The 26,714-nt window shown below is 47.0% G+C and overlaps 3 protein-coding genes and 1 pseudogene across 3 annotated transcripts; 2 read left to right on the top strand and 2 right to left on the bottom strand.

Moving 5' to 3' along the window:
• The first annotated feature begins 58 nt into the window (after positions 1 to 58).
• LOC113565654 lies at positions 59 to 1,172 on the top strand (annotated as a pseudogene).
• On the bottom strand, positions 1,150 to 2,098 carry LOC113565825. Its single transcript, XM_026989077.1, has 2 exons — positions 1,863 to 2,098; positions 1,150 to 1,809 (listed from the first exon to the last, which is right to left on the bottom strand). Exons 1-2 carry the CDS (start codon positions 2,067 to 2,069, stop codon positions 1,150 to 1,152), a joined length of 867 nt encoding a protein of 288 aa, XP_026844878.1. The 5' UTR covers positions 2,070 to 2,098.
• A 662-nt stretch (positions 2,099 to 2,760) lies between these two features.
• LOC6589340 lies at positions 2,761 to 3,279 on the bottom strand. Its single transcript, XM_002014522.2, has one exon. It carries the CDS (start codon positions 3,276 to 3,278, stop codon positions 2,880 to 2,882), a length of 399 nt encoding a protein of 132 aa, XP_002014558.2. The 5' UTR covers position 3,279; the 3' UTR covers positions 2,761 to 2,879.
• A 10,859-nt stretch (positions 3,280 to 14,138) lies between these two features.
• On the top strand, positions 14,139 to 25,406 carry LOC6589586 (homeobox protein goosecoid). Its single transcript, XM_026988528.1, has 3 exons — positions 14,139 to 14,868; positions 15,486 to 15,865; positions 25,122 to 25,406. Exons 1-3 carry the CDS (start codon positions 14,154 to 14,156, stop codon positions 25,404 to 25,406), a joined length of 1,380 nt encoding a protein of 459 aa, XP_026844329.1. The 5' UTR covers positions 14,139 to 14,153.
• The last annotated feature ends 1,308 nt before the right edge of the window (positions 25,407 to 26,714 follow it).

The raw sequence follows: 26,714 nt of genomic DNA, 5'->3' as shown, positions 1-26,714 counted from the left end.
TGTTGTAGCCCTAGTACAGTGCAACCATTTTCCAAAAGGTTGGCAGGGCAACGATAGCATGGATATCGATATCGGATTTCGGTATTTTCGGTATTTTTCGTTGCAGTATCGATATATCGATAGATTTACAATCATCGGTGTAACAATAATCAAATATCGATAGATTTATAATCATCGGTGTAAACCATCGATATAAAACCATCGGTATTAATTTTTTAATCAATAACGTAATCGATATTGAGAAACTGCCACCACCAGCGATCAGCTGTCGCGACTATCGAAGCAGTGCCATCTCAATTGGATTTGTGGGGGGGGGGGAGATTTTCCCGTGGGCCAGCGGCGCCCGTTGGCGCTTTTGTGGCCCCCCCAGACCACCCCGGAGCAACAGTCCGACCACAGAGAAGACCCACACTGGCTACCGGCAACACCGGCAATCTTCCTAAAGCCAGCTGAGCAGTCAATGTGGCTCATCCAACTGGCATCCGACCCTGGAGTTGGGCGGCAAGTCGCCCAACATTATCCTCTCTGACACGGACCGGACTACGCCGTGGAGACAGCCCATTTCGGCCTCTTCTTCAACATGGGCCAGTGCTGCTGTGCCGGCTCTCGCACCTTTGTGGAGGATAAGATCTACGACGAGTTCGTGGAGCGCAGTGCAGAGCGTGCCAAGAAGAGGACCGTGGGCAACCCTTAGATCTGAACACCGAGCAGGATCCCCAGATCAACCAGGAGCAGATGGATAAGATCCTTGGCATGATCCAGCAGGGCGCCAATCTGGTGGCCGGCGGTAGCCGTCTCGAATGCCTTCCCGGCTACTTTGCCCGCGAGAAGATATTCGGGCCCGTCCAGCAGCTGATTCGATTCAAGAAGCTCGACGGGGTCATCGAACGTGCCAACAACTCGGAGTACGACCTTGCCGCCGCTCTCTTCACCAAGGATCTGGACTATGCCAACTAAATTGTCGGTTGCCTGTGTGCCGGCACTACAATGCCCTGGCTGGCCGGGAGTATACACTCTCCAACTACACGGAGGTCACAGAAGAACTCCTAAGAAGGGACTGTCCTGGACAGGGACATTAGCCTTAAGATTCGGATAGTCCGCCCATCATTAGTATTTAAAATCACCTGATTTATATATATATATGTATATCTAATTATATATAACGGTTACAATGCCTACCACGCGGGAAAAATATTGTATTGCAGCCCGTATGTCGGTGAATTTATCCGCATCTGTAACGTGGATAAATTTAAGAATATCGTACACATGGGAGGTGAGGATGAATCCACGCAGCTCGAGATCGGAGCTATTGACTCTGCTCAAGTTAAGAGGTGTAGACGATTTCGCGAAGTTCAGCGCCAATAGCTTTTTTAAGTTTAAAACCTCGTTTGAATTAAACTCCTCTAGTTCATTGGGCGTGCTGCTGGTTATTTCTGAAAACTTCTGTTTCCATGTGTTTCGGTCAAAGGTGCTTCCGTAGATTTTGCCTAATCTATCCACCGTATCTTTATACCGCGCGACCAATTTCTTCTTCATATGGACCTCGTCCCACAGGACCGGGAAATAGTTTGCGACATACTGCAGCGACTTCAAATTGGCCCTGCACCTGTCCGATATTACGCCGCACACATTTTGGGCCAAGCCCAGGTTGAGAATTGAAGTGACTACGACTTTTAGTCCTTCATATATCTCATTGCTGCCCAAAACGTGCACGTCTGTAGGGACCACCTGCAGGTACAGAAACTTGAATTTTGTGCCGTCCATATTTGCAGCTGCAATGGCCAAAGACTTCCAGCGGCTGAGGAGCACCTGTAAATATACTACTTAATATGATATAAAGAGACTGTTAAAGAGGAACTTACGTTGGGTACGTGCCTGAAATGAAACTCATCGAAAATGAGGACAAAAGGCTGCTCCCCGAAAAATTGCAAGTTTGACACCATGTTGATAAGCCCACAGTTCAGCTCTATCAAGTGGGACTGCCGCTCCACGTATCTGATGGCTCGCCGCACATCGCGTCCACGGGCAGCCAACAGCGGGTGGCGTATGAAAACCTCTTCCAAGTTCATTTTACACCCGACTGAAGTGAACGCCGCCAGAGAGTTTCCTGTTTTATGGAGCTATACTCACCTGCGCAGGATCACGAAATTATTGACACCGTGCTGGAAGATACGTACAGCTTAGAGTTCAATGCCAACGATTGGCGGGATAAGGTGTATCCACCGGTGTATGGAGATGTAGAAGATCTCATCGCCAGGGAGGTACGAGAGGTAAAATTGTTGGTTGCACGCATTTGTTCATACCCAGCGACTCCGTTCACCACCATCAGCAGGCTGAATTGCAATAACCTGGAGTTGTGGTGCATATCTATCATCTCTTTGGTGAAAAAATTCGTGGAGTTTATGCCGAAGCCATCATGGGAGGAATTTGAGCAAAATCAACATCGGTTCATTGCACGTCTGGTTGGAGTCGCAGAGATCCTAGTCCGGTCTTCCGAGGGTACGCGATAAACCAATCGGTTTAATATAAATCGATCTCCAAATCTTTATTATCTACATCACTTTACTAGTTTTAAACTTACCGGTCACGCCCAAATGTTTCACTGTGGCACTCTTTGTTAGCCTGCCCAACTTGAGGCATTTCCTTGCGAGGATTATAAATATATGATTATATATATGTATATACATATGTGTCTACCTTTGGCTAAAAAAAAAAAACAAGGCGGGGCGAGTGACAGAGGGAAGCGTTTCTGGAAGAAAGTACAGTTGTGCCTCCGACGACGAACGCAAAAGTCAGACATCCCAAGGCGGCTTTCTTTGTGCGGTCGTGGGGCAACGTTTACTACTCGCGTAAAAAAGATACAAAATCTTAGCCTAAACTTAATCTAAGGTTGAGTCTGGTGTGGATATCGATGCGGCAGCACGTCGTTGCTTCAGCTCCTGTTGATGCCTGAGTGTCACTGCCAGGAACTGCAAGTATTCCTCGTCGATGGTTGTCGCCGCAGCTGCCGTCGCCGCCTCCTCTTCGGCTTCGGAGGTGGAGCTCTCCTCCAGGCACTGCTCGCGCTCCTCCTGCTGCAGATATTGTCCTTGGCACAGACGCTGCACCTGCATGTGGTGCCACTGGAAGAGCCTTCTGTGCGTGTTGCTCCACATCTCGGCTGCCGTTCCTCCTCCCATGATCGATGATGCCGCTTGTCTGACCGCAGCCTCCTGCTTCTGCCTGCGGCCGCGTCGGCTGCGCTGGCTGCTCCTTGAGCGGCTTCTGTTCCTTCGCATCTCTAGGGGCACCTCCAGCATGAACACTGTGGCGTTGCCACAGAAGAGAGAAACAGCTGACGTTTGAAGCGCTGCCAGAGTGGCAAAAATAGCGGGAAGCCACAGGGGGAACGTTGTGAGTTGCTGCGGACACCGCAACTCTACGGTTATACCCGATACTAAGTCAGTATAGCTCTCTTCCGGCAGACGGCGCTAATATTAAACGAAACGACAAAGAGTGTGTGCGAGAGAGACAGAAAATCAGTCTGAGCGTGACGTCGGGCGCTGCGTAGCCACTGCAAATTGATTTGTTCCTTTTGGCTATAAAAATGATCTGATCTGATCCAGATTCAGCAATCTGATAGATATGGTCGTGATCTATGATTCCCCGTTTTTAGTTTTCTCGAATCTGCAATATTGTGGATGCAACAGATTTTCGTCCTTTGTGTGGGCGGAAGGGGGTGGGGCGAAATTTTGAGATACACGTTTTATAGTGAGATCTAAGAGAAGTGCGGATTCCAAATTTGGTTACTCTAGCGTTAATAGTCTTTGAGATTTGTGAATATCCCCAGATTTGCATCCTTTGCGGGGGCGGAAGGGGGTGTGGCGAAATTTTGAAACAAACTCGTCTCGGTCTGATATATTAGGAGTGTGGATACCAAATTTGGTTACTCTAGCTTTTATAGTCTCTGAGATCTAGGCGCTAATGTTTTACTCTAAGCAAAGCCGCCTATGCTACCTGTGTGTTAGAGTGAGACAGAGCGAGAAAGAGTGAAATTGTTTTCGTGATTCTGGCTGTAATAATTATACGATCTGGTTCAGATTTTGCACTCTAGAAGATATAGTCATCTTCTACTATTCTGCGTTTTTAGTTTTCTCGTATCGTCGAAATTGTGGATGCCACAGATTTTCGCCCTTTGTGGGGGCGGAAGTGGGCGGGGCGAAATTCTGAGATATACGTTTTATAGTGACATCTTAAGGGAGTGTGTGCACCAAATTTGGTTACTCTAGCCTTAATAGTCTCTGAGATTTGTGGTTGCCTCAGATTTTCGTCCTTTGCGGGGGCGGAAGGGGGTGTGGCGAAATTTGGACAGGAAACGGTCAAGGTCCGATATCACAGGAGTGTGGATACCAAATTTGGTTGCTCTGGCTTTTATGGGTTCTGAGATCCTTGAACTCATATTTTGCAATTGGCAAAACCGACCATGAAACCTGTGTGTTAGAGTGAGACAGAGCGAGAAAGAGTGAAATTGTTTTCGTGATTCTGGCTGTAATAATTATACGATCTGGTTCAGATTTTGCACTCTAGAAGATATAGTCATCTTCTACGATTCTGCGTTTTTAGTTTTCTCGTATCGTCGAAATTGTGGATGCCACAGATTTTCGCCCTTTGTGGGGGCGGAAGTGGGCGGGGCAAAGTTTTGAAATATTTTTGGAGCAGTGACATATCACAGAAGTCTGGATCCAAAACATCGTTGCTCTAGCTCTTATAGTCTTTGAGCATTAGGCGCTGAAGGGGACGGACAGACGGACAGACGGACGGACGGACAGACGGACAGACAGACAGGGCTCAATCGACTCGGCTATTGATGCTGATCAAGAATATATATACTTTATAGGGTCTGAAACGATTCCTTCTGGACGTTACACACATCCACTTTTACCACAAATCTAATATACCCCAATACTCATTTTGAGTATCGGGTATAATTATAGGGAGCCACTGATGTAGATGGCGCATTTAAATATCAAGAATGTAGATTTGATGTATTTGAATGCGGAAATGAAATTTCAATGAAATAGTATGATTGGATGTTGTAATTTCATTGAAATGAACTCCAATCCATAGGAATATTCAGGCCAATCCTTGTTCAGCGACCATGCCCACGCCTCAATGACTTTAAATTACTTTTTCTGCTTTCCGAGCACTTCTGCACTCCTCTCTGTCCGAAAGGGCAAACTCCAAATCCAAAGCCAAAGCCAATCCCTGCCAGCACCAGTACCAGAGCTAGAGCCGAAGGCAGAGGCAGAGGCGGAGGCATAGTCCATCGTGCATCAAAATGTTTTGTTTTTCTTGCAAATTCAAATCCCATGCTTATAAATTTCGGTCGATCGGTCTCAAAGGAAGAGAAGGAGTGCAGCCTTTACCTCTGCCGCAGACCTACAGAACCGAACGAGAGCTGGAAACTGGACTAAGGATTAGGGCGGATCAATTTGGTTTGTGGTGCGAATGCAAATTGGCCAGCGGTACGGTTTAAATGAGGCTCAACAAAAGGCGGAAGCAGTGCATGAGTGCATCCTGCTGTGCCGGAACAACAAATGGACAAATGAACAAGGATGTCCATCGACCAGAGGGGATCGATGTCTATCATGAAATGTACCTGCATGGAAATTGGGTTTACACCTTTTTTGGCCAATATGTTCATAAAACAATTTAGAGATTTACAAGGGGATCAACTTGAATGTGGTTCAGCAGCAGCAGCAGCAGGACAGAGGACACACGCTCCTGCATATCCTGTATCTGTATCTTTGTATCTCCATCTGCATATTGTCTCTGTATCTTTCGCTCTCCGACGAGTGGGTGTGTTTGTATTGCGGTTTAAGTGAGACGCAAAAAAAGGCGCGTGGTTATGGATATCATCATCATCCTCAATCCTCAATCCTCCCTCCCTTCATCCAGCAGAGTGGGAGAGCACTTCATATGTGTTTTCTTTGGGTACGAGGGGGAGGTGGGGTCGTTCGGGGGCATTTTCATTCTCGATAAAGTAATATGCGCTCTGATAATATGAAAAATATCCTACGGCCAGGATTTGCACGCACTTATTCCCTTTTAATGGACTTGGACACACAGCCTGGCACAGCCTGGGATTTATTTTGCATATTTTTTACGTGTCGTGTCCCAAAAAAACAGGTTTTCAGTCCACCACATCGTGATCTTTCTGTGAGCCACTCCTGAATCCCCATTCCAAAAGCCCGAGGAGCCGCCTCGCATCACAGGGAGCAGGAGGATTGGTCCTCACTTGAGCGACATTAGGGACAATTTGCATTTTGCAGGACATGCAAATGGATTGTGAGAACAGGACGACAATCAGTCGAAGTACAGGTACATCGCCACCGCCCGCTCTCTTCGGGCGATCTGTGCGTGGGATTATAATTCTTAAGCACGGGATCAGAGAAAAGCAAAGCAAAGCCCTTTTGCGGCTGGAAAAGGGTGCACTGCACCGCCACACAGGACAATAGACCGTGGACCGTGGGTCGCGGGGCAGTGGCAAGAGGCAGGGATGCAGGAGGCAGGAGGCAGGACAAGTTAGTAACTCTCATTACTTTAAATGGATTTCAATTAAGTTGCAAATTGATCTCGACAACAATTGAGTCCCGTCGAGGCGTTTGAGTGGGTGCTTTGCTTTACCCAAAAAGGGATGAGAATGCGAAGGAGGCTGAGAAGGCTCGGGGTACGGCGAGTCCTAAGCCCAACAAAGGGCGCTGCCTGCTGCCTGCCGCTGATCCTGCAGTGCTGCTTGTCGCTTTTTGGTGGCTGCTTTTGGGCTGCTGCTGCTGCTCTTTTCCATCTTTCCCATTCATCTGCTGCTCGGGATTCCATCTGTAAGCGATACGCGGTGAAACGCGAGTGGCAGCTGCTCCCCCGCTCACCCGCACCCCCGCTCACCCGCTCGCTTGCTCCATTTGCCAATGACTGGCAGTTTTTCCAGTGGCAGTGGCAGCGGCAGCCAAGTGGCTTGGGTCCTGCCGCTGACAGGATAACGAGATTTTTCAAGTGGCCCTCCACTTCACACCCTTTCACAATGCGATACGCGATGCAGGGGCGGGCAGGCAGGCCGCAAATCAATCTAATTCCAGATCCAAGTCCTGGCCTCCTTGCCATGTCCTTTTCGATGTGCTGCTCCTCATTCCCTGTCCAAAGTCTTAGCAGATTTCTCTCGCAATTAGTTGGCAGGAAATGCAGGAAAATGCGGCGTAAAAAACGATTTTCCAAGAGCTTGAACATAGACAGAAGGATCGCCAAGGATCACAGAGGATCACAGAGGATCACAGGTTGCAAAAAAATATTAAAGGATCGTAGGATCGTAGGATCATAGGTACCTCAGAGTCGAAGCAATCAAATGCGCATCAGCAATCATCGCAAAAAGCGAGAAAACGAGAGAAAGAGAGAGAGAGAGAAGCGAGGCGTGTGAAGAGGACACGAAAAAAGTGAGCAGAAAAAAGGACATGGTGGAGGAGTGGGGGGTGGTGTGGCCCTGTCCTCTCTCTCGGTTTCTTCTGTGTTGCCATACAACATGGCTTATCCCCGGCTGAGCCTTGCTGCAACGATTTGTTGCAACGGTCAATTGAATGGCGGCCAGGGCAGTGGCAGTGCAAGAGGCAGTGGCAAGAGAGAAACGATCAACGAAATCAGGATCCAGAATCCAGAATCCAGTAGGCCCGAACCCCGGCAGGACCTTTGTTTAGGCTGTGTTTTTTAGGGGCCCGGAAAACACACAACAGAACACGGGGATAACAGGAGGGAAAACACAGAACACTAGAGAGAACAGAAAAGACAAGAAAAGAGAACAGAACAGAAAAGCAAATAGAGCCACACACGAGGCGGCAGTCAGCAGGCAGCAGGCATCAGGCAGCAGGAGAGCCTTGGAAGAACGGGAGCTCCTGCCTAGTATGTCCTACATATATCCCATATGTATATGCCTGGGGCAATGCTTTCCTTCCTTTCCTCCAAACAATCCTTTCGTTGCTCGTCCGCTTCTGTCGTGTTTGTTTGCCAATTTGTGTTTGGCTTTGTCTGAGAGGTGACGGAAAATGTCGAAACAAGAGCCAACAGAAGAGGAGGAGGAAGGAGGGGGCAACAGCCCAGGAGCAGCAGCAGGACGCCACAGTCCTGGGCATCGCCTTTATTCTGATTTGTGAGATTTGTCAAGAAAGAGTTACAGCAAACAACAGGCCAGAAAAGGACAAAAAACAGAGACATACAGAAATGTAAGAGTCTGGGGAGAGAGACAGAGAAACAAAAAAGAGACAGAGAGACAGCCGAGAAAGCCCAGAGAGAGAGAGAGATAGAGAGGGAGAGAGTCTGAGTCTCTCCTTCTAATTAATTGAGTCGAAATAATTTTCGGGTAAAGAGGCCAAAAGTTATGCCATTTCCTTTTTTGTTTCCCTTCCATTTCCATTCGACAAATATTTGTGCGGCCATTCGGTGGAAAGTCTCGCTCCTGCTTGCCGCACAACAAACATCCTTCGGGGCACATAATTTAAATTTTTAATTACGCATCAAATCAACACGCAAAAATTATGACAGCCCAAGCCCACCCCCACAACAACCCCCCATAAACAGGAACCCCACCCACCCAAGGTCCGACCCACCACCTTGCTTCACGTCCATGGAAAAGGGATTACAATACGAATTGTGGTATGGATATATGTACATATATCTGGAATGATATATATAAAGATATTAAATGTAGCTTTATACATTGAAGATCACACTTTGTATTAGATTTCTCTTAATTTTGGAGTGTTTAATAGAAATTAATCTCTGAACCACTTTGAATCTCTTGGGCGCACACTCTTTGGGATAATTTATGGCGATTTTGTCTGTACCCCAAAGAATATAGTATAATCTGATGATATCTAAAAGTATTTAAACGGATAGATTTGAAAGGGATTATCTCAGGTGAGATTCTTGTGATTGGAATCATTAGTGTCCAAGATCCAAGATATCACCGATTTTAACGCATTGGAAACATCAATGGAGAAACGAGAACTTTTAGTACATGTACTTCAAGAGTTCGATAGGGAAATTATGCAAAAATATGCTCAAAAATGGAACATATTGATGATCCAAAAGAATCCCAACTCAAGAACTTGCAAGCAAGAGTTCCCGGAGTAAGTTTTAGGCTTTAAAAAACAACTTTTCCTAGTTCGAGTCACTTTTCTGGAATATTAGGCTTAAGAGCGATTGAAAACAGTCTCTAAAATGGAGAATGGCATGCAGAAAGAATCATTTGATTTCACCCAAACATTAATTTACTACATCACTATTTAACAAAATCAAAGATAGTTCGCCTGGAATCCTTGAAGGATATTTTTAGCACAATCGGGCCTTTACGTTGTAGAGATCTGACCTGTCGAATGATTTCTCACTTTGTAGTGTGTTTGTGTTTTGATCTGGCATGTTTTATGGATCTGGGGAGGGATCCCCTCCTTTCCAAAAAAGAAATCCTGTGTTCTGGAGTCTTTGAATCCTGCCTCAATAGCCGTTTCTCAAATATAGAGAGAATGAGGCAAATGCTGACCAAAGTGTGGCGTTGTTTACGCAAATATAAGCCCAGGGAACACACAGGGAATCATCAGACATCCAGATTTCGGGAGGGATTCGAATGCAGAGATGTGGAAAAGTGCAGCTGCTGCTGTGTCTCTCTCTCTTTAGAGATCTCTCTCTCTCCCTGACTATTCGTCTACTTCGCTATTGCTGTCTCTTTCTCGCAGAGGCCTCTCTCAATCCCCTCTTTTTTTGATCGTTTTGGGCGACCATTTTGGTATTTGCCATCACGCCCCGCTTCCTTTCGTCCTTCATTCATCCATCGGTTTTATTGCACCTTTTGTTCTCTCTTCCCTCTCTCTGTCTCTCTCTCTCTCTATCCGTCTCTTTCTCTGCCTCGTAATCGAAGCAATTTGCACGCTTTACGCATATCGCAAGATTAAACTTATCCCTGGAATCCTCGTCGAATCCCTGATCCCCTGACATGATCCCTTGATGCTTGCTTCGTTCTCCCTGTGTTCCTGCCACAAAATGAGGCAACATTGTGCCGAGGCATAAAACGATATTTGGATTAAACATTTAATTGAGGACTCAGCAGCAGCAGCCAGAAAGAAACCGGTGTGACCATACGATCTCCTCCGCCTCTCCTGCCTGCTTTGCAGGGGTTGCTGCTGGCGAGGATTACCAGCCCAGCGAATGGTTGAATCGTTGAATGCCACATGCCTTGCCCCGCGGCTTCATTAACATATCAATGTCAGTGGCAGGCTCTCCGGCTCCCGCTCCCGCTCCTGCTCCTGCTCGTGGAATCCTTGAATCCCAATCTGATTTCTGGGTTCCGGATTCCGGGAGCTGATTTCTGATTTCGATTTCTGGCTTCTTGTGGAAATTCGCTTAAATTTTTAACAAGACAAATACCCAAAGCACATGCCAACTGCCACACCCCCCCAGTCCCCCCCTCCCCACTCTTTCTCTCTGCTGCTCTTCTAGGAAGTAATCAGAATGAGAAGGCAACAGAGCAAGAGAGAGAGAGAGAGAGCAAAGGAAAAGGAAACTTTTCTAATTTTGCACAACTGTGGAAAATGTGGCCGCAGGGCGTGGAATGAAATGCGAAGGCGAAAGAAAATCGTGCGGCTCGAAGGGAAAATCGAAATAAAATCGACAAAAAAAGCATCATAAAAAGTTGAAGAGCTCCTCCGCTCCTTGCCCACTTTACCCCCCAACGTCCCCGACTCCTCTTGTGGTTCAAATGGAAAAGTAGAAAAACCTTTTATTCCACAATGTTTGCTTAGTCCTTTTGCCAATTGAACTTTTTCCCGAATCGAAGAGCCAATCGAAGAGAGAATCGAAGGAGGAAAAGGCAAGAGAAAGTAGCGAGAGAGAGGCGGGGGCGAAGAAGGGCAGGAGGAGGCGGACTGGAGTGGAACACAATACTTAAACGCCAAAGTTAATTTAATTTTTTATTTAAAATTCAATCTACAAACTAAAACAAAAAGTGCACACAAAAAACCCCACCTCCACCCCCACCACGATAAAAAGTGTGCAAAAAATCACTGCCGAAAGAGAGAAGGATAGAGAGAGAAAGGGAGAGAGAGTGAGCAAAAGTTGCACATAAAAAGCGCAATGAAAAAATGTCTAGAATAAGGGGAAGTGTGAGAGCCGTACAGGATTCTGTAGGAGGAACTGTAGGACATGGGATGTGGTATGTCGGCGAGAAAGAAAGAACAGGACCAAAGTGGAGCACGAGTTTGGAGCTTAAGCGAGGAGTCGCGCATCCTCCGCTTCCCCAATCCTGCAGGAATAGATATTGTAACCAAATGTGTATAATTTTTCTAAACTCTTTCTAATTTCTTCAGACTTTCTTGTCGTCTTGTTAAGGTTTTATCACTTCGGATCTCAAGGGGAATTCGTTGTATAGAATTCATTTAAGTGGAATATAGCATAGCATTGTTCTGGAAATAAATTGGTTATATCGAAAAAATGCATTGTATTGAAGTCCGTAGTAGAGAAGTCCGACTGTACATATATCGTGGGATTATACATATTTCTGCCTGATATATCAATGAACGGTAATCTAATAGTGATTACCTATTATTCTAGAAATAGGAAGGTGGTAGAACGGTTTCAACTTGAGATTTAGTGTTATTTCTCATGTTATATCTTTCCCTATACAGAATGTACATAGCCACATAAAATTTGATACAAAATTCGAACTATATATGATGGATATTCCGTATTCCATAATCCTAATCAACATCGTCTAACTTTATCCCCATAGCAATGGTGGCTTTAGCTTCCAGGCTTTCCTTGCCTTTCCTTTCCTGCTTTTTCCTGTCTGTCGCTTTTCCCGTCGGGAGTTCCCTGTGTGTGTGGTGCCGTCACATGTAAGAAGTTCAGTGCAAAGCCAAATAGTGGACCCACCAAGGGGGCGGAGGAGGATGAGGTCTTGTGGTTGGGGACACACAATGTCCAATGTCCTGGCTCTGCTTTCGGGTCCTACTGCTGCTGCTGCTACTGCTGCTGCTGTGTCCTGGTTCTGTTCTGGTTGCTGATTAATTATTCAATAATTTCTAAAAGCATTTGCCAACATTGGACGTCATTGAGGCCATCATCCTTTCATCCTTTTACGTGGGAGTCATGTGGGGCTCTCTCGCTGTGGCCCCTGTAATCAGTAGGATACACACACACACCCACTTACACTCACACACACACACACTCGGAGATCCCCGCACAATCACTCTTTCCTTGATGCTCTTTCCTCTTCCAATCTGTGACATTTGTTGTTGTGGGAGAGGCAGGATGAGGACTATACGCTTCATTCGCTTTACACAATCCATGTGTGTGTGTGTGTGTGAGAGTTGCCACCACACCACCAGAGTTGTTGCATTTATCATTAGCCGAAAGCTTAGCTTTTGTTTTGCCTGCATTTTCGAAAAGCCGTAGACGACCGGCGACAACGACCCTCGGGGCCCCATTGGGGATTTTGCACTTTTGTGCCCTTTGTTTGATGTGGAAACTTTAGATTAAAATATTTTCATATGCAAAAACACACACACACACTCGCCAGAGAGTCACCAGGGAGAGAGAGAGAGAGTCGCCGAAAAGATGATTAGAGAAAGGAGGAGTAGTCTCCTATAGCTCCTACATTTCTTTATCTTTCCTTTTGCTCCATCCATCCTTCGTTCCTTTGCTTAATATATGTCTGTATACCGCTCTCTGTTCCACTCTCCCTAACGCCCTCCTTCGCCCGTTCCATTACATAAACGAGCACTCACGAAGGGCTCTGTTTCAGAGCTTCGGTTTTCCGCCGCTCGAGGATTGAGCGCATAATGATGTTTATGTGTTGCCAAAAACATAAAAGCATTAATTTAGTCATTATCTTCTTAAGATATGGCGCTATATCAGAGGGAGAGCAGCAGAGCAGAGCAAAAGCAGCAGCGACAGCGGCAGAGCAGAAGCAGAAGCAGAAGCAGAGGCGTTGGCTCCCCTCCCTCCTCTCTCCACTGCCGGCCTGCTTTCGTCGGCACTCCTCCCCATGCTCCTTCGTTCTCCTGATTTTGCACATTATCAAAGGCAACATTTTTATGCATCAAGCAGGCAGGCACCCCCTCCCCCTCCGCCTCGACGGGATGAGCAAACGGGATGGACACTATATGGCCATCACTCTCTTTCGCACTCTCTCACTCTGACACTCGCATGACACTCGTGGGGGAGGGAGGCCGCGGGGTCTGTCAGTGATGACTTTATCTGTATAAATAACTGTCAGAAGCAAAAAGCAAGAAAAAAACGACGAGAAAAGGAAGGAAAGGAAGCAGCGACGCCGCCCCATGGCAGAGTACCAGAAGAGTGCAAGGGGGGGCGGGGGGTGGGGATGCATGCGACAGCTGAGAATTATCTCCTCGCCAAGCGCCATCTTTTGCCCCCCTCTGCCAAGGCAACGGTAAACGGGTAAATGAGGAAAGAGAGCAGCAAGCAGCAGCACAAACAACCACCCACCACACGCAAAGAGAGAGCGAGAGAGTGAGCGCGCTTACCGCTCTCTCTCTCTCATTTCAATATGGTTTTTCGAGGAGGCGTGGCCTGTGCTCTGCTCTCATTGGCTGTGGGCCACGAAAATGTCTGGCTGCCTGAGAGACGACCGACTGCACGAGTGTGTGTGTGTGTGTGTGCGTGTGCGTGTTCTGCTGCGGCTTGATGTCGCGCGCAACGCCGCAGACGACGACTCATAACGGTTTCGCACTTCGAGCGGACAAGAAGGGTTTACAGAGCAGCATCCGCATTCGCATTCGCATCGGCAGCAAGCAGAATCCGCATTTGCGTGTCGCGTGTGTTTCCCTCCATCCAGTGAGAAAGATATTGTATCTTGTATCTTGTATACCCCCAAGTGATTGTTTTGTGCAACCCGTACCGGAAAATCCATCAAAATTCTGTCCTCACTGTGGACCCCAGCGTCGGCTTCGCAATTGGCGGGCGGCGCAACCAACGGCGGAGGCAGTGGCAGCAGTACAGGCAGCGGCAGCACCACCGATCACCACCATACCGTGGCCTCCTCGAAGGCCAAGTTCAAGATCACCGTCGTGTCCACGCCCAGTCCCTCGCCGCCGCCCACTCCCCCCTCGCTCGGCGGGATGGTGGAGACGAATTCCCCGCCGGCGGGCTACACGCTCAAGCGGTGCCCCAGCGATCTATCGGATGTACAGCAGCCCCCGCGACAGATTTCCCGCTCGCCGGGGAATGTCAGCAGCAATGCCGCCTATCACCTGACCACCGCCATGCTCCTCAACTCCCAGCAGTGCGGATACCTCGGCCAGCGGCTCCAATCGGTGCTCCAGCAGCAGCAGCAGCAGCACCAGCAGCACCAGCAGCACCAGCAGCACCATCAATCGCAGTCCCAGTCGCAGACGCCATCCTCGGACGATGGCAGCCAATCGGGCGTGACCATCCTGGACGAGGAGCGGACGCGGGGCCTGCCAGTGGGGGCCACAGCGGCGTCTGCGGCTGCCGCCTCCCTTTTCACCATCGACAGCATCTTGGGCTCCCGCAGCGCCAACGCCCAGCACCAGCAGGGCAGCACCTCCTCCCACTCCCAATCAAGCAGCGGCGGCTGCCACAACAACAACAACAATAATCACAGCAGCAGTGGCAGCAACGGTCTGGGCTTGGGCCTCAAGCGGAGCACCGAATCCCCCGCCTCCCCCAACTCCAACTCCAGTTCGAGCGCCGCCGCCAGCCCGATACGACCGCAGCGGGTTCCTGCCATGTTGCAGCATCCTGGCCTGCATTTGGGGCACCTGGCGGCGGCGGCAGCAAGCGGTTTTGCGGCCTCGCCATCGGATTTTCTAGGTAAGCTTCCCCTTCGAACCCCCGCCACCCCCCCGCACTCACGACTATTGGCATTGATGCGGCTTCCGCTTGAGCCGGGAAAACACCTTAAGGGAAAAGCTGTGCCACTCTGCCACTCAAAGAACTCTCCTTTTCGGGAGAAGGGAGGGAAGGGGCATCTCGAGCGAATCCCGGAATCCTGGATTCCTGAATGGCATTATTCATAATTAGGCAATGATCCGGAAAAGATGATTCCGCATTCCGTGTTGCGAGAGGATTTGCATTGGGAGATTGTTGCCACAAGGATGGGGCAGGGGGTGTGGCGTGGGAGCTGCGACTTATGTCGATTCGAGCGGCAAGCGAGATCCTTCTTTGTATGCAGGAGTCTCGCTCTTTGCGTTTTAAATCATTCAAAGGACTCTTGCCCCGCAGGACATGAATATTAAAAATGGGGGGAAACGGTTTTTTGGTTTTGGGAACCGGAAACGGAAGCCACACACCACAGACACACACAACATGGCCGTCGTTTCGTTATGCGCATTTTTAAGGATTGAAGGATGCTCCAAGTCCTCGCTCTCGCCCTCTGATTGTTTTTTTGCCCTGGAAAATAATGAATTTTCTTTCTGCGTTTTTTGCAGTGGCATACCCCAATTTCTATCCAAATTACATGCATGCCGCAGCCGTTGCCCACGTTGCCGCCGCCCAGATGCAGGCGCATGTCAGTGGGCATGGCGCTGCGGCCGCTGCTGCCGCCGCTGGTCTCGCCGGCCATGGCCATCACCCGCACCACCACTCGCATCACTCGCACCCGCACCATTTGGGCCACCACCACGGACAGCATCACCTGGGCCACCTGGGGCACGGGCCGCCGCCGAAGCGCAAGCGGCGGCATCGCACCATCTTCACGGAGGAGCAGTTGGAGCAGCTGGAGGCCACGTTCGACAAGACCCACTATCCGGACGTGGTGCTCCGCGAGCAGCTGGCCCTCAAAGTGGATCTCAAAGAGGAGCGTGTGGAGGTGAGTCTTTAAAGAACATTTGTGCATCTCAATAAATCGCAGGGAATAGAGGTAGGGACTCTGTAAAGTGCGAAAAGAATAGGGTAGAGATATTTTTTTTTTTACCAAATATTCGGGATTTCCAAAGCTTGGGCATTTCTTAAGCAAGCCTCATTTTGCACATCGAAATCACTTCGTTTTAAAGGAAAGTCTCAAGTTTTTGTGGTTTCTAAGGAAAGAAGGTTTTCAGATCTAGAAATTACTTTCTTTAGGGAGTGTTGATAGCGTCAATACCATGTGAAAGAATACATTCCTGTCGGAATAAATCTGGTATCATCACATCTTTACTATTTAAATCCAAGAAAAGGTTTTATGGAATAAAACTTTACATAAATGGAGGAAGAACTCTTCATATTTTAATCTGGATATTTTATGCTTCATGAGTGTTATATGCGTGTTTCTTAGGGATTCGTGGTAGTCACCCCCGTATTAATCTCTTCAAAACTTAAGATTAAAGATGCTTTCAGCTTCTTCTATAACTTCTTTGAATCATTCTTCAATAGTTTTTTTAGAGACTATGCTCTTTGGGATATGCTCTCTCTCCTGTGTTGTTAATTTCTCTCGTTCTTTTTTGTGCTTTTGAAGTCACTCTTTTCTCAGTCACTATGCTTTTTCCCCTGCCTTTTTTCAACCAAACTTTTTCTCTATTGAACATTTTAATGAAATTATTCCTCAAACGTGTCTCTCCTCATTGCCCTTCAGATCTCTGCGCCTCTTGTGCAATTCTCAATGTTTCCTCTCCTCCAACAATGTATCCTCTCCCATTCATTCTCATTGCATCTCTCGCTGGGTCTCTAATTTCACGCTCATTTTAATTCCCCGCGTGAAACCAATTGAGTGCTGCCCCTGCCACCATCCATCTGAATCGCAATCTCGCTCTTTTTCTCTGTGGATATCTCTATCTCTCTGGTATATATGTATCTGTATCTCCCTTGCATATTTCAGCGCTTCCCCTGTGAAATATTTCGTGTTTATTTAGTTGTCAGGAGGCGGCGGCGGGGCAACATTTGCGGGGCTTCCTTCCTTCCACACACAGCACACAGAGCCAAAACCAAAACAATGCCAAGGAATCACTTAATTTGGGTAATGGGACACACAATACACACACACACACAGACAGCGAGAGAGAGAGAGAGGAGGTCCTTGCAACAGGATAAGCGTTGGATTGTTGGACGCAGCCCAGCGCCCTCTTCTGGGGTCGGTCGTGTTTTCTGAGGTTATGCCGTATCATTGCCAATGTAAATACCGCGATTCTGTCGACCTCTCTCCGAGGAAAAGCCTACCCCCGGGGGCATGCTTAGGCGGAACATCCCTTCGATTCGGCGACGGAGGCAAATCTCTGCTGCATGTTGCTGCGGCAATTTGTGTGATTCAAAGTCCATTAGTGTCGAGGGTCGAGACGGAGCGGGAAGGGGGGGAAACCTGACAAAACAGCAAACAAACAAACGACGAAAAGTTGACAATTTAATTTGTAAGTAATTTTATGGGACCAGATAAACGCTAGAGAGACCCAGAGACCCCTCCCCCGCGTGACATACGACTTTCCCGCAGTTAATTTTCGCTTTCGTGTGGAAAAGTGTCTTTGATAAGGATTTATGCCGCTTCTCCCCCCCTCAAACTCTGTTTGTTACCCTGGAAATATGTTTGGTTGCCGGTCAAAATGTGTTTAATCTACGGAAAGGGTAGCCCCTTCCTCCTTCCTGCTTCCTGCCTCTCTCTCTCCCTCACCTGCGGAGCAAGGAGGGCATACAAGTGCGACAGTTGTTGACATTTGCGTGTGCCGTGCCCCAGAAGGGGGGAGAGGGGTGCGGTGCCTGTTTAGACTTGGGCTTAAGACAACTTAGGCAACATTTACTAGCCATTCTCCCAGCCAAAGGATAATGGATAATGAGCACGAAAGTATATCCTGAGGACAAATTGACACTACGCCCGCGCCGCCTGCCACTAGGCGACAAATTTAACCCGCGGCGTCGGACAGAGATTCCTAAGCGGATTAGGACGCAGGTTGTTGCTGGGATGATGGGAGATATCTAGAGGTTGGGGGGCAGGGCACAGGGCATAGATGCATGTGATTTCTCTCAACTAATTGAAATCGCCAGAAGCACGAAACTTGCTGCCTCATGGGGCAGACGCAGTAGGGGCTAGCGCTGGGACAGGGGCAGGAGGAGGAGACTAATTAACATACAACACACAACAAAAGAGAGACTTAAAATCTGTCTCTGACAGAAGAGAAGAGAAGCCAACGAAATCCATAACCAAATCTTGTGCTCAGTCATCGCCATCGCATCGTCATTGACTTAAGCAGCATAATCAACTTCAGAGATACAGCCCCATAGCTCCACAGTGCCACAACTCCACCTCTCGCTGCCTTCTCCAGCTCCTGCCCCATCTGGTGGCCAGCTACTGTTTAGCATATTTGTATGCCAAGTGTTGCCACTCGAAAAAGAGTCTGTCCCCTGCCGCTGCCCCTGCCTTTATTCGTTGTACGCCCATGCTTTTGGGGACCGTCTCTCTAAGACCCCAAGCGAACCATCATAAGTGGCAATAATTATTGAAAATCTTCGCCAAGACAAACAGCAGCAATAACAAAGAGAAAACAGACAAAAAACTATGCCTACCTTATAAGGGAAGGGGTTTATGACACGGATGATCAATTAGGGGCTGGGATTTGACAATTGAAAGGAGAAATATTTCATATGATAATTCGGTTTATGTTCATATGCAATCTTTTAGCTTGGGAACTCTTCATACAAAGTTTCATGAACATATCTGATCTGTGAGCATAGTTCCGATACACATACTTATTTTAGCACATGTTATCTTCTGTTAATATATCTTTACCCAAATCCAAGTTCCCATAGACCTCTGCCTCCTCTCTAGAGAGCCTTGACAACGCAACGGGTTCCCATCGAACCCTAAAACCATCATCATCATCATCATCTCGGTAGCGGCATTTAAATGATCTGCTTATTTTGACTTCATCATTTACAATTATTATTTTTATTTAGACACTCGAGATCGGAGGAGAGACCCTACGGTCGGGTAAAACAGTAGCTCCCTACCACACACACTCACGGACACGTTCGCTCTCTCTCGCTCACTCATTAACATACTCGCAGTCTTTGATTCACTCACACTCTTTTGCACATTCACGAGAGCAAACAAACGAGATTCCAATGCGACCAGCAAACAAAAGCAATTTCCAGACAAGCTGCTGTCTCGCTTTGCCTTTAGCCGCGGTCGCGCTGCTATCTCACTCTCATTTAAATTGTGCTCTCTGCATAGATACAAGGTATGTTAATGCAAGGTGAGGTATGGCCAATGATCGCACACATGCTGCTTACTTAATTCCTCATTTAATATACTTTCTTCTTATCGAAGGCACCGTTATTCAAAACAGAAATTATTACATCCCTCCAGGTCTTGCTTTACCTTCTGCTTAACATACCTTGGGCTCATCTCTCCCACTCTCCCACTCTCTCACTCCCTTTTTTCTTATCGTCGTCGTCGTCGTCGTCTGTGGTGCGTGCAAGTCAAATACGCCTAATCCCGCAGCTCAAGTGATTGAGGTGATTCCGTTTTTCTGATCGGCTACTGCTTATTCTCCTCCTCCACCCCCTCTGCCACTTCTACTTCTTCGTCCTCTGAGTCTCTGCCGAATCAACAGCCACTGAGAGAGGGAGGGATGGAGGGAGAGCGAGACAGAGGCCGGCTTGAAGCGCTGGGCAAATATTTGTCTTTGTTCGTCGCCAAGAAATTAGTAATCATCTCCAGCTTGGCATAATTTGTGCTGCTGCTGCTCTCTCAGGTCGGTCGGTCCCGCTCTCTGTCCACTCTCTGTCCTCTCTATAAATATTGATGTTTCCCTCTCCCTCTCTCTGGCTCATAAATGGGAAAGGGTCACCTCACACAAGTGCTGCGAAGAAGAAGATGCAGCAGGAGAAGAATGTGCCCACTCATCGCCCGCCCTCCTACTCCTTTCCTTTTCTTCATTGTGAACTCTGATCTTTTCTTTTTGTGGCCAGGACTGTAAAAGGTCGTGTCACCACTTCTCTATCTTTCTCTTAGACCCTTTTTAAGGATGAGATGATCTGTTTGCCGCTTTTGATGTTGCACAATTGAGTGAGTGGCGGCCGCTTCCAGTTTCCTGGTTCCAGGGCCACCTGCGTGGCAATTAACTAAAATATTATTATTGTCTCTCTCTCTTTAGACATAATAATAAACACGCCCCCGCAATGAAACGGCAATGAGCTGGAATCAGCAGATTTTCGTTAATTTTTCCGAGAGTGAATTTCTCGTTGTGACGAGTAGTCCGCCCCAGGGCACAGCGGGGGATACATCCATCAGGCAGGAAACATGTGTTAAGGGGTCAGAAACCACCACCCACTCATCCACTCAAACGCTGCCCACTTTTCAGCCCGCAAATCTCACACCCCTCCCGCTCTGATTGTGCGGCTGTTGTTGTTATAATTTTTCATAATTTTCCATTATTCAAACACTTGAGGATGTGCGGATGAGGATGAGGAGGGTTCCTCAACTCTCAGGGGGATACTTTTTCGCCCGCAAAGTGCGTTTCTTGCCCCTGGCAGGGGGTGGTGTGTGGTGCCCCTGTTTGCTTTACAGTTTTGACTGTCGAACCGTATAACCTTCGACAAATATTATCACTGGAAGAGAAAATTGCCCTCGAAGCTGCATAAATTTACGCCAAAAGAAAAACCTCACTTAGAGTGATGAAGGGAGGAGGATAATCAGGGGGTGAGGTCGCAGGAACAGGTGCACCAAGATGGCCTCCAACCCACTAAGCTCTTAAAAGGTCGAGCATTTGGAGCGTGTCAGCGATTAGAAGCAGGAAAATCTTACGAATTATTTACATTTTCTATTATTTTTTTGTTTTTATGTTGAAAATTCATTAATTTTGATGGTTTTTCTTCTGACGTTTGGACCTGAGAGGTTTTTAAAAGTATTTATGAGAGATTTTGTAAGAGTTTTGATTGCAAGAGACAGGAAATAAATACACTCACCCGTAAGCAGAATAGTGACATATTTTTCGTAATATTCTAAATACACACACATATAACATTAAAAAAATGAATCTCGAATTGAATCGCTCTCCCCTCCGGCAAGGTGTAATACACACATACATATGTATGTATGTACTTATATATTTGCAGCCACCCGAAACGCACTTGCTGCTAAAATAACACTTTCGTTGTTCCTTTTATCGGCTGCTCTCTTTCTCAGCAAAAAATTGAGAGTAAGCGCATGGAAGCAGCGGCGGCGGCAGTGCATGGTTGCGCTGTGCTTTAATTAGTGCACATGCACTTAACCCTTCACTTCGCACGCACTCGAAACCCCTCCCGCATTCCTCTTCACACCCCTTCTCATTGCCATTACTCCGACAAAGGCAAAGGGAATGTGCGTAACGAGCAATTTTCATGGCTGCGCGATTTTAATCCAACAACAGTCGCTGAGGGTGGGGTGGGATGAAGAGGTGGCACGACTAGCGCAGGAGGCACCACTCTTTGGTTGGTGACGAAGTTTCCGACCGACTTGTGTTGCCAATTTTCACTAATTAGAGCCGTCGGACTGGCAAAAGGCAGCCGCCATTTTGTGTTGCCTCCAGCGGCGGGGACCCTTTTACTTTGTTTCCCCCCGTACAAACACTTTTCGGCAGAGTATGCCTCTCTCCCACACACTCGTCCTGTCTCTCTCTTGCTCTTGCGCTCTGTCCCTCTCGTTTTTGGCAGCAGCATTTTTAGTATTTTTTGCCATTTGCGATATTTTTGGCTTTAGAGCTGGGGACATTTTTGTGGCTGGAAAAACATACTGGAAATATTAGAAAGAGAGAGAGAGAGAGAGAGCGTGTAGCAGGTGCAGCTGCAGCGATTAACGAAGCGCAAAGTTATCATAGCATCATGCAACTCAGTAACTACATACCATGTGGCAGGCACCACATTGTTGCAACATTTCATGCCGGACTGCACCATTTTTGGGTTGTAATCCAACAGTCAGCAACTGCAGTGATGACCTGACTCTTGCTGTCTCCCTTCCACGCTGGAATAACACAGATGATGGATGATGGTCATGGTCCCACCGTCTATCTCCTCTCCTCTCTCTGGTTCTTTTCTCGTTTCTCTGTTAACCCCACCATGGGCCCAAGCGTCTGGCCGAGGGACGAGCGTAAAGCGCTTTTGTAGTTAATTAAAAATCAACTGCCGTCGGTCTGTTTGTTCAATGGATTTCATGCACGTTTCCAATGTCTGTGCCACACACACTGCCTGATCCCACACCCATCACCCGCTCAGAGCTTGCCACACTGAGGATTTCCGGCCGTATCAGCGATTTATGCGCTTTTGGATGAAAAATCTGTGGAAATATTTGCCGTGGCCCTGGCCCTGGCGCTGCTGCTGTGACGTGTAACGGTGGCACACGCCTCCAAGGCGTGCCGTGCCCCATGCATGCCAAGTCCTGGCGCCATTTTGTTGCCCATCAATCAGCCGCACCGCGCCCCTCCGCTCCGCTCCTGTCTCCATCTTTTTTCCGCCTTTGTTTATTTAATTTTCACCGAAAAATGTTCACTGCCATTTTTGGCACAGCAGCAGCCCCCGCACCGAGAAAGCGGCAAAAAACGTGCCCGCGGCCCCGCTGGCAAAATTGTTGTGCGTTAGTCAGATTTTAAACGGATGGAGGGGCACACACACACTCTCCCGAGGGGGAGGGGATCACCACTCTCCGGTCGAGTGGGCGGCCGTATGTTGGCCGTACAAATTACGGGATTAGCAGGGAGACGCGCGCGCGTTTTTTCCCGCACACGCCAAAAAACCCGTATACCGCAGAACCCCTTGGGGTATATAGTTCCACCGGATTAGGGTTCAATGCGGTTGGTTGGCTAACAATTTAATTAAAATATGCAACTTTAATAATGCGAAAATCCCAAAAATGCAATCAACCAGATTGGGGCGGCAAAAAACGCCAATGTTGTTTTTCCAGCAAGTTTTATTTTTCGTATTTTTAGATTTTATGGATTAAAACGGTTGCATAGCTAATTAGTCGGGGCATGTACATACATATGTGCGTATGTATGTATGTGTTGACATAATTAAGCTGACTAAATCACAAATTCATTGGCTACTGTCATGCCCCCCTGCGCCCACAGGCGGAAAAACGCACGCGTTTTCAGTGTGTTTTGTTGTTTTAATAACATAAGCTCATAAAATTATGAAAATTATGAAAATAAATAACTAAAACATACAGAAAGAGAGATAGAGCGCTGCGGGGGGCTCGAGGTCTGTCAAAAATCTAATTAAATTAAGTTGAAAATGGAAAAATGTGATATATATTTCATATTTAGAAAACGACATCTCCCTGACATCTGCAACGGGGCGGAAACAGACATCAAACAATGAGCGTTGATCTGGGCTGCCAACTGGCTTCAAAGGTTGCCACGGGAATGAAGCATCGCCATTTTGTGGCACATACCATTCCATTCCATCCATCCATTCATCCTAAGCAAATAAGCCAGAGAGAGGTCCTTGGAGCAGCTGCAGAAATTTACACAAATTTTATGCAAACTTAAATGAAAATGAGCTCAAGGGAATGGGGAAAGCAGAGTGGGGAGAATCTGTAGATAAGTTTAGCGCCACAAACGCACTTCAGTGTCATTGGCTCTTCCGCTTTCCACACCCGTTTCCGGCTTTCCTGCTTTTCCGCTTCCTTTTCTTGTTATTTCAACAAATTCAGTCGATTTGCTGCATAAACATTTCCATTTCCCCCAAAAAAACTTTTCCCTCGAATGATAACATTGTGGAAAATCAACTTTTCTCGGAACGCCTGCTAATTGTTCTAATTAAACTTTTACCCTGGCTCTCATTTCCACGTCGGAAAATTGAGTTTTCCCCCAGAATATTCCCAGTATTTATTCAACAAATAATCAACAAACAAACAGACAAATAAACAAATAGGGGTTGCAAAATGTTGTACCATTGCATTCGGATTGGGCAAACGGACAGAAACGGGAGAAACAGGGCGTGAGAGGGAGAGTGGGAGTGGGAGAAAGAGATGTGTAGTATGCGTAGAAAAGAGAGAGAAGACTCCGCCTACGGTTGGGCAGGAGATTGGGATGTGCCAGTGGGTGTGTGTTGGGGGCTCATGACAAGACTCGGGTGATGATATAGCACTGTCCACAAGGGTGATTAAACAACACGGATGCCATCCCCCCAGCCTCACTCTCTCTCTCTCGCTCTCTCTCTCTTGGGTGGAAGTTAACCCCTAAGCCACTTCACAGCCGCCTTTTGTTTTAATTAACTAAGTAGCAGGAAGCGGAAAGTGGGCGTAAGATGGGGCGATAATTGAGTGTAAGAGGTGGCGAGAACGGCTGTAAGAGAGGAGCGGATGAGTGGGTGGGTGTAGCGAAAGAAACATTCCAGGAAATTGTGGGTGTGGCCAAAGACTAATTAAAGAGACCCCAAAAAATGAGCAAAAAACAAGAAAAATACAGGAACAAATAACAAAGGACGGGACAAGATCTAATGAGAAGTGAAGCACCCTCCACCCTGTCCATTATACCCATTGCTACCCCAAACGTGAAAGAAGCTGTAACTACTCTTTGAATTTTCCTCACTTTTTGTGAGGAAATCATTTCTTTGGATTTTTATTTTCATGAGAAGTTTTGCAAAAGACTCTCAGTATCTTTGCTATCTCCTTTTGATCCCCCTTTCGAGCCCTTGGCACTTACTCTCCAGACGCAGAGCATGCCGCATTTGCTACCCTTAAACTTTGAGAACTTTTCTCCCTGCCCATTGCTTGACTTTTCCTCGCTTGAAAGACCTCTTCTCTCCATACATTTTCCTTTCCTCCACACAATTAATTACAATTACAATAAGTCATCTAATTAAGCGCCAAAGAGGCACTGGGCGAGGGTGGGTCTGTGGCGTTCTGTCCCTGGCAACTGTCCAAAGATAAACCCCTCTTCCGAGTGGAAGCCATACCAAAAGATGGAGAGCAAAAAATTACTTAAAATATTTATGGAAAAAGAATCAAAGGAGAGCAAGGGAAGGGAAGGGAAGGGCAGGCAGAAGGAGCAGAAATTACGAGCAAAACGGATGAAAGTGTTTTTGAAGCCCCGCCACAGTGAAAAGTAACCAAGGCAGCGAATCCGCAACCACCCACAGAATTCCACCAACTAAATCCACGTTTTTCTCGCTCTCTTTTCTTCCAGGTATGGTTCAAGAATCGTCGGGCCAAGTGGCGCAAACAGAAACGAGAGGAGCAGGAGCGGCTCCGCAAGCTGCAGGAGGAGCAGTGCGGCAGCACCACCAACAATACCACAGGCAGTGGCGGCACAGCCAACAGCAGCAGCACCACTGGTTCCCCGCCTGGCGGCGTCCCCAAAGGACAACAGCATCACGGGGCAGAGCACTATGCCGCACAGATGGTGCACATCAAGAGCGATCCCAATGGCTACAGCGATGCGGACGAGTCCTCCGATCTGGAGGTGGCCTAAATCGGGGAATACACACCCACTGTATATATAGATATATAGCTCTAAGATCTAGTTGTATTTCGCTAGTGCTTTTGTTTTGTATATAGAAAAATGTGAAGATTTTTAAAGTATTTTTTGTTACTAAGTTCTTAAGCGGAAAAAAGAAGAGAGAGAAGTGGAGTATTAGCAAAGTATCATAATATATATATATAGTCAAATCTGTACAGTCACTAAAATATATATACCTATATATATATATATAGATGTCTGAGTGCATGTGTGATCGGTGTTTACTGAATGAATGGATTTTGTCGTAATTGTTTCCTGTGTCCTGTAATTGCATCTAAAGAAAACTCTCGATAAAAAAGAATCACCATAAACGATTACGATATACATAAATAATGCAAATGAACAAGTGTAATTCCTCCAACGATTAATTCTAATGTTAAACCTAACTTATTGAAAACACACACACACACACACATCCTAAAGAGAAAAACCTCGAATAAAACCCCAAAACTCGCCAAAAAGTCAAAGAAAAACGATTTTAAAAGTTTATTTTTTGGGTTTGGCTAAACTTTCATCGATAAGTGGGAAGACCCAGAGAGAGGCTTTCACACCTGGAGAGGTTTCAGGGCAGCCAGGTAATAGGAGACCCAAAGAGCAGCATGGTCATCCTTCGATGGACACTTCAATGGCTTCGCCTCCAATCAATTTGCAGACAAGCGAAAACACACAAAGGAAATAGAAATGATAGAAGGATGGTCGAAGCGGGAGCAGGAAAATTGTATTTGTATCTTCTCTTGGGCAAATGGTAGCCGTATCTGTGTATCTGCATGTCGTCTCTTGGCATTTGTTGAATATTTTCATTCTGGCATTTGGCACCAAAACAACCATCTTTTACACTGAGGGAAAAGTTGAGGAGGTTTTTTTTGGTGAGAAGTGTTTTAAGAGTGGAGCGATTTTGTTTTAATATAGTTTTCTTTTGGTTTCTTTTATTGAATTTAAAATATGTTGCTTCCAATATGATCCTTCCAATCTTCCCTGTCTCCTGCCTCTCGTTTTGGTAGTTCTCCAAAGTGCTATGGAGCGAACGGTTTTATGGGCCTGTGAAGGTGATTCTGTATTTCACAATTCCCCATCCTACATCCTAATCATCCTTTGAATTAAGATTTTCGAACATTTCCATTTACAGATCGAATCGTTAAGAGACATTTCGCTCGACGAAGAGTCGATTGTAGTCATGATAGTGCACTGGAACCGCGCTGTCGATCCGACTCGTTGGAATCGCTCTTCATCTGTGGGTTCTGATCTTAGTCATATTTTAGG

Source organism: Drosophila persimilis, unplaced genomic scaffold (assembly GCF_003286085.1).
Source record: "Drosophila persimilis strain 14011-0111.01,24,50 unplaced genomic scaffold, DperRS2 tig00000191-arrow-pilon, whole genome shotgun sequence".
Lineage (NCBI taxonomy): Eukaryota > Metazoa > Arthropoda > Insecta > Diptera > Drosophilidae > Drosophila > Drosophila persimilis.
This window is presented reverse-complemented; position numbering and strand designations above follow the sequence as displayed.

Bases quoted from the DNA above. Each gene is read 5' to 3' on its own strand.
- LOC6589340 (XM_002014522.2), bottom strand. From the start codon at position 3,278: ATGCGAAGGAACAGAAGCCGCTCAAGGAGCAGCCAGCGCAGCCGACGC.
- LOC6589586 (XM_026988528.1), top strand. From the start codon at position 14,154: ATGGTGGAGACGAATTCCCCGCCGGCGGGCTACACGCTCAAGCGGTGC. The intron at 14,869-15,485 runs GTAAGCTTCCCC...CGTTTTTTGCAG, and splicing joins CTCGCCATCGGATTTTCTAG to TGGCATACCCCAATTTCTAT. The intron at 15,866-25,121 runs GTGAGTCTTTAA...CTTTTCTTCCAG, and splicing joins TCAAAGAGGAGCGTGTGGAG to GTATGGTTCAAGAATCGTCG.
- LOC113565825 (XM_026989077.1), bottom strand. From the start codon at position 2,069: ATGAACTTGGAAGAGGTTTTCATACGCCACCCGCTGTTGGCTGCCCGT. The intron at 1,810-1,862 runs GTAAGTTCCTCT...GTATATTTACAG, and splicing joins ATTTCAGGCACGTACCCAAC to GTGCTCCTCAGCCGCTGGAA.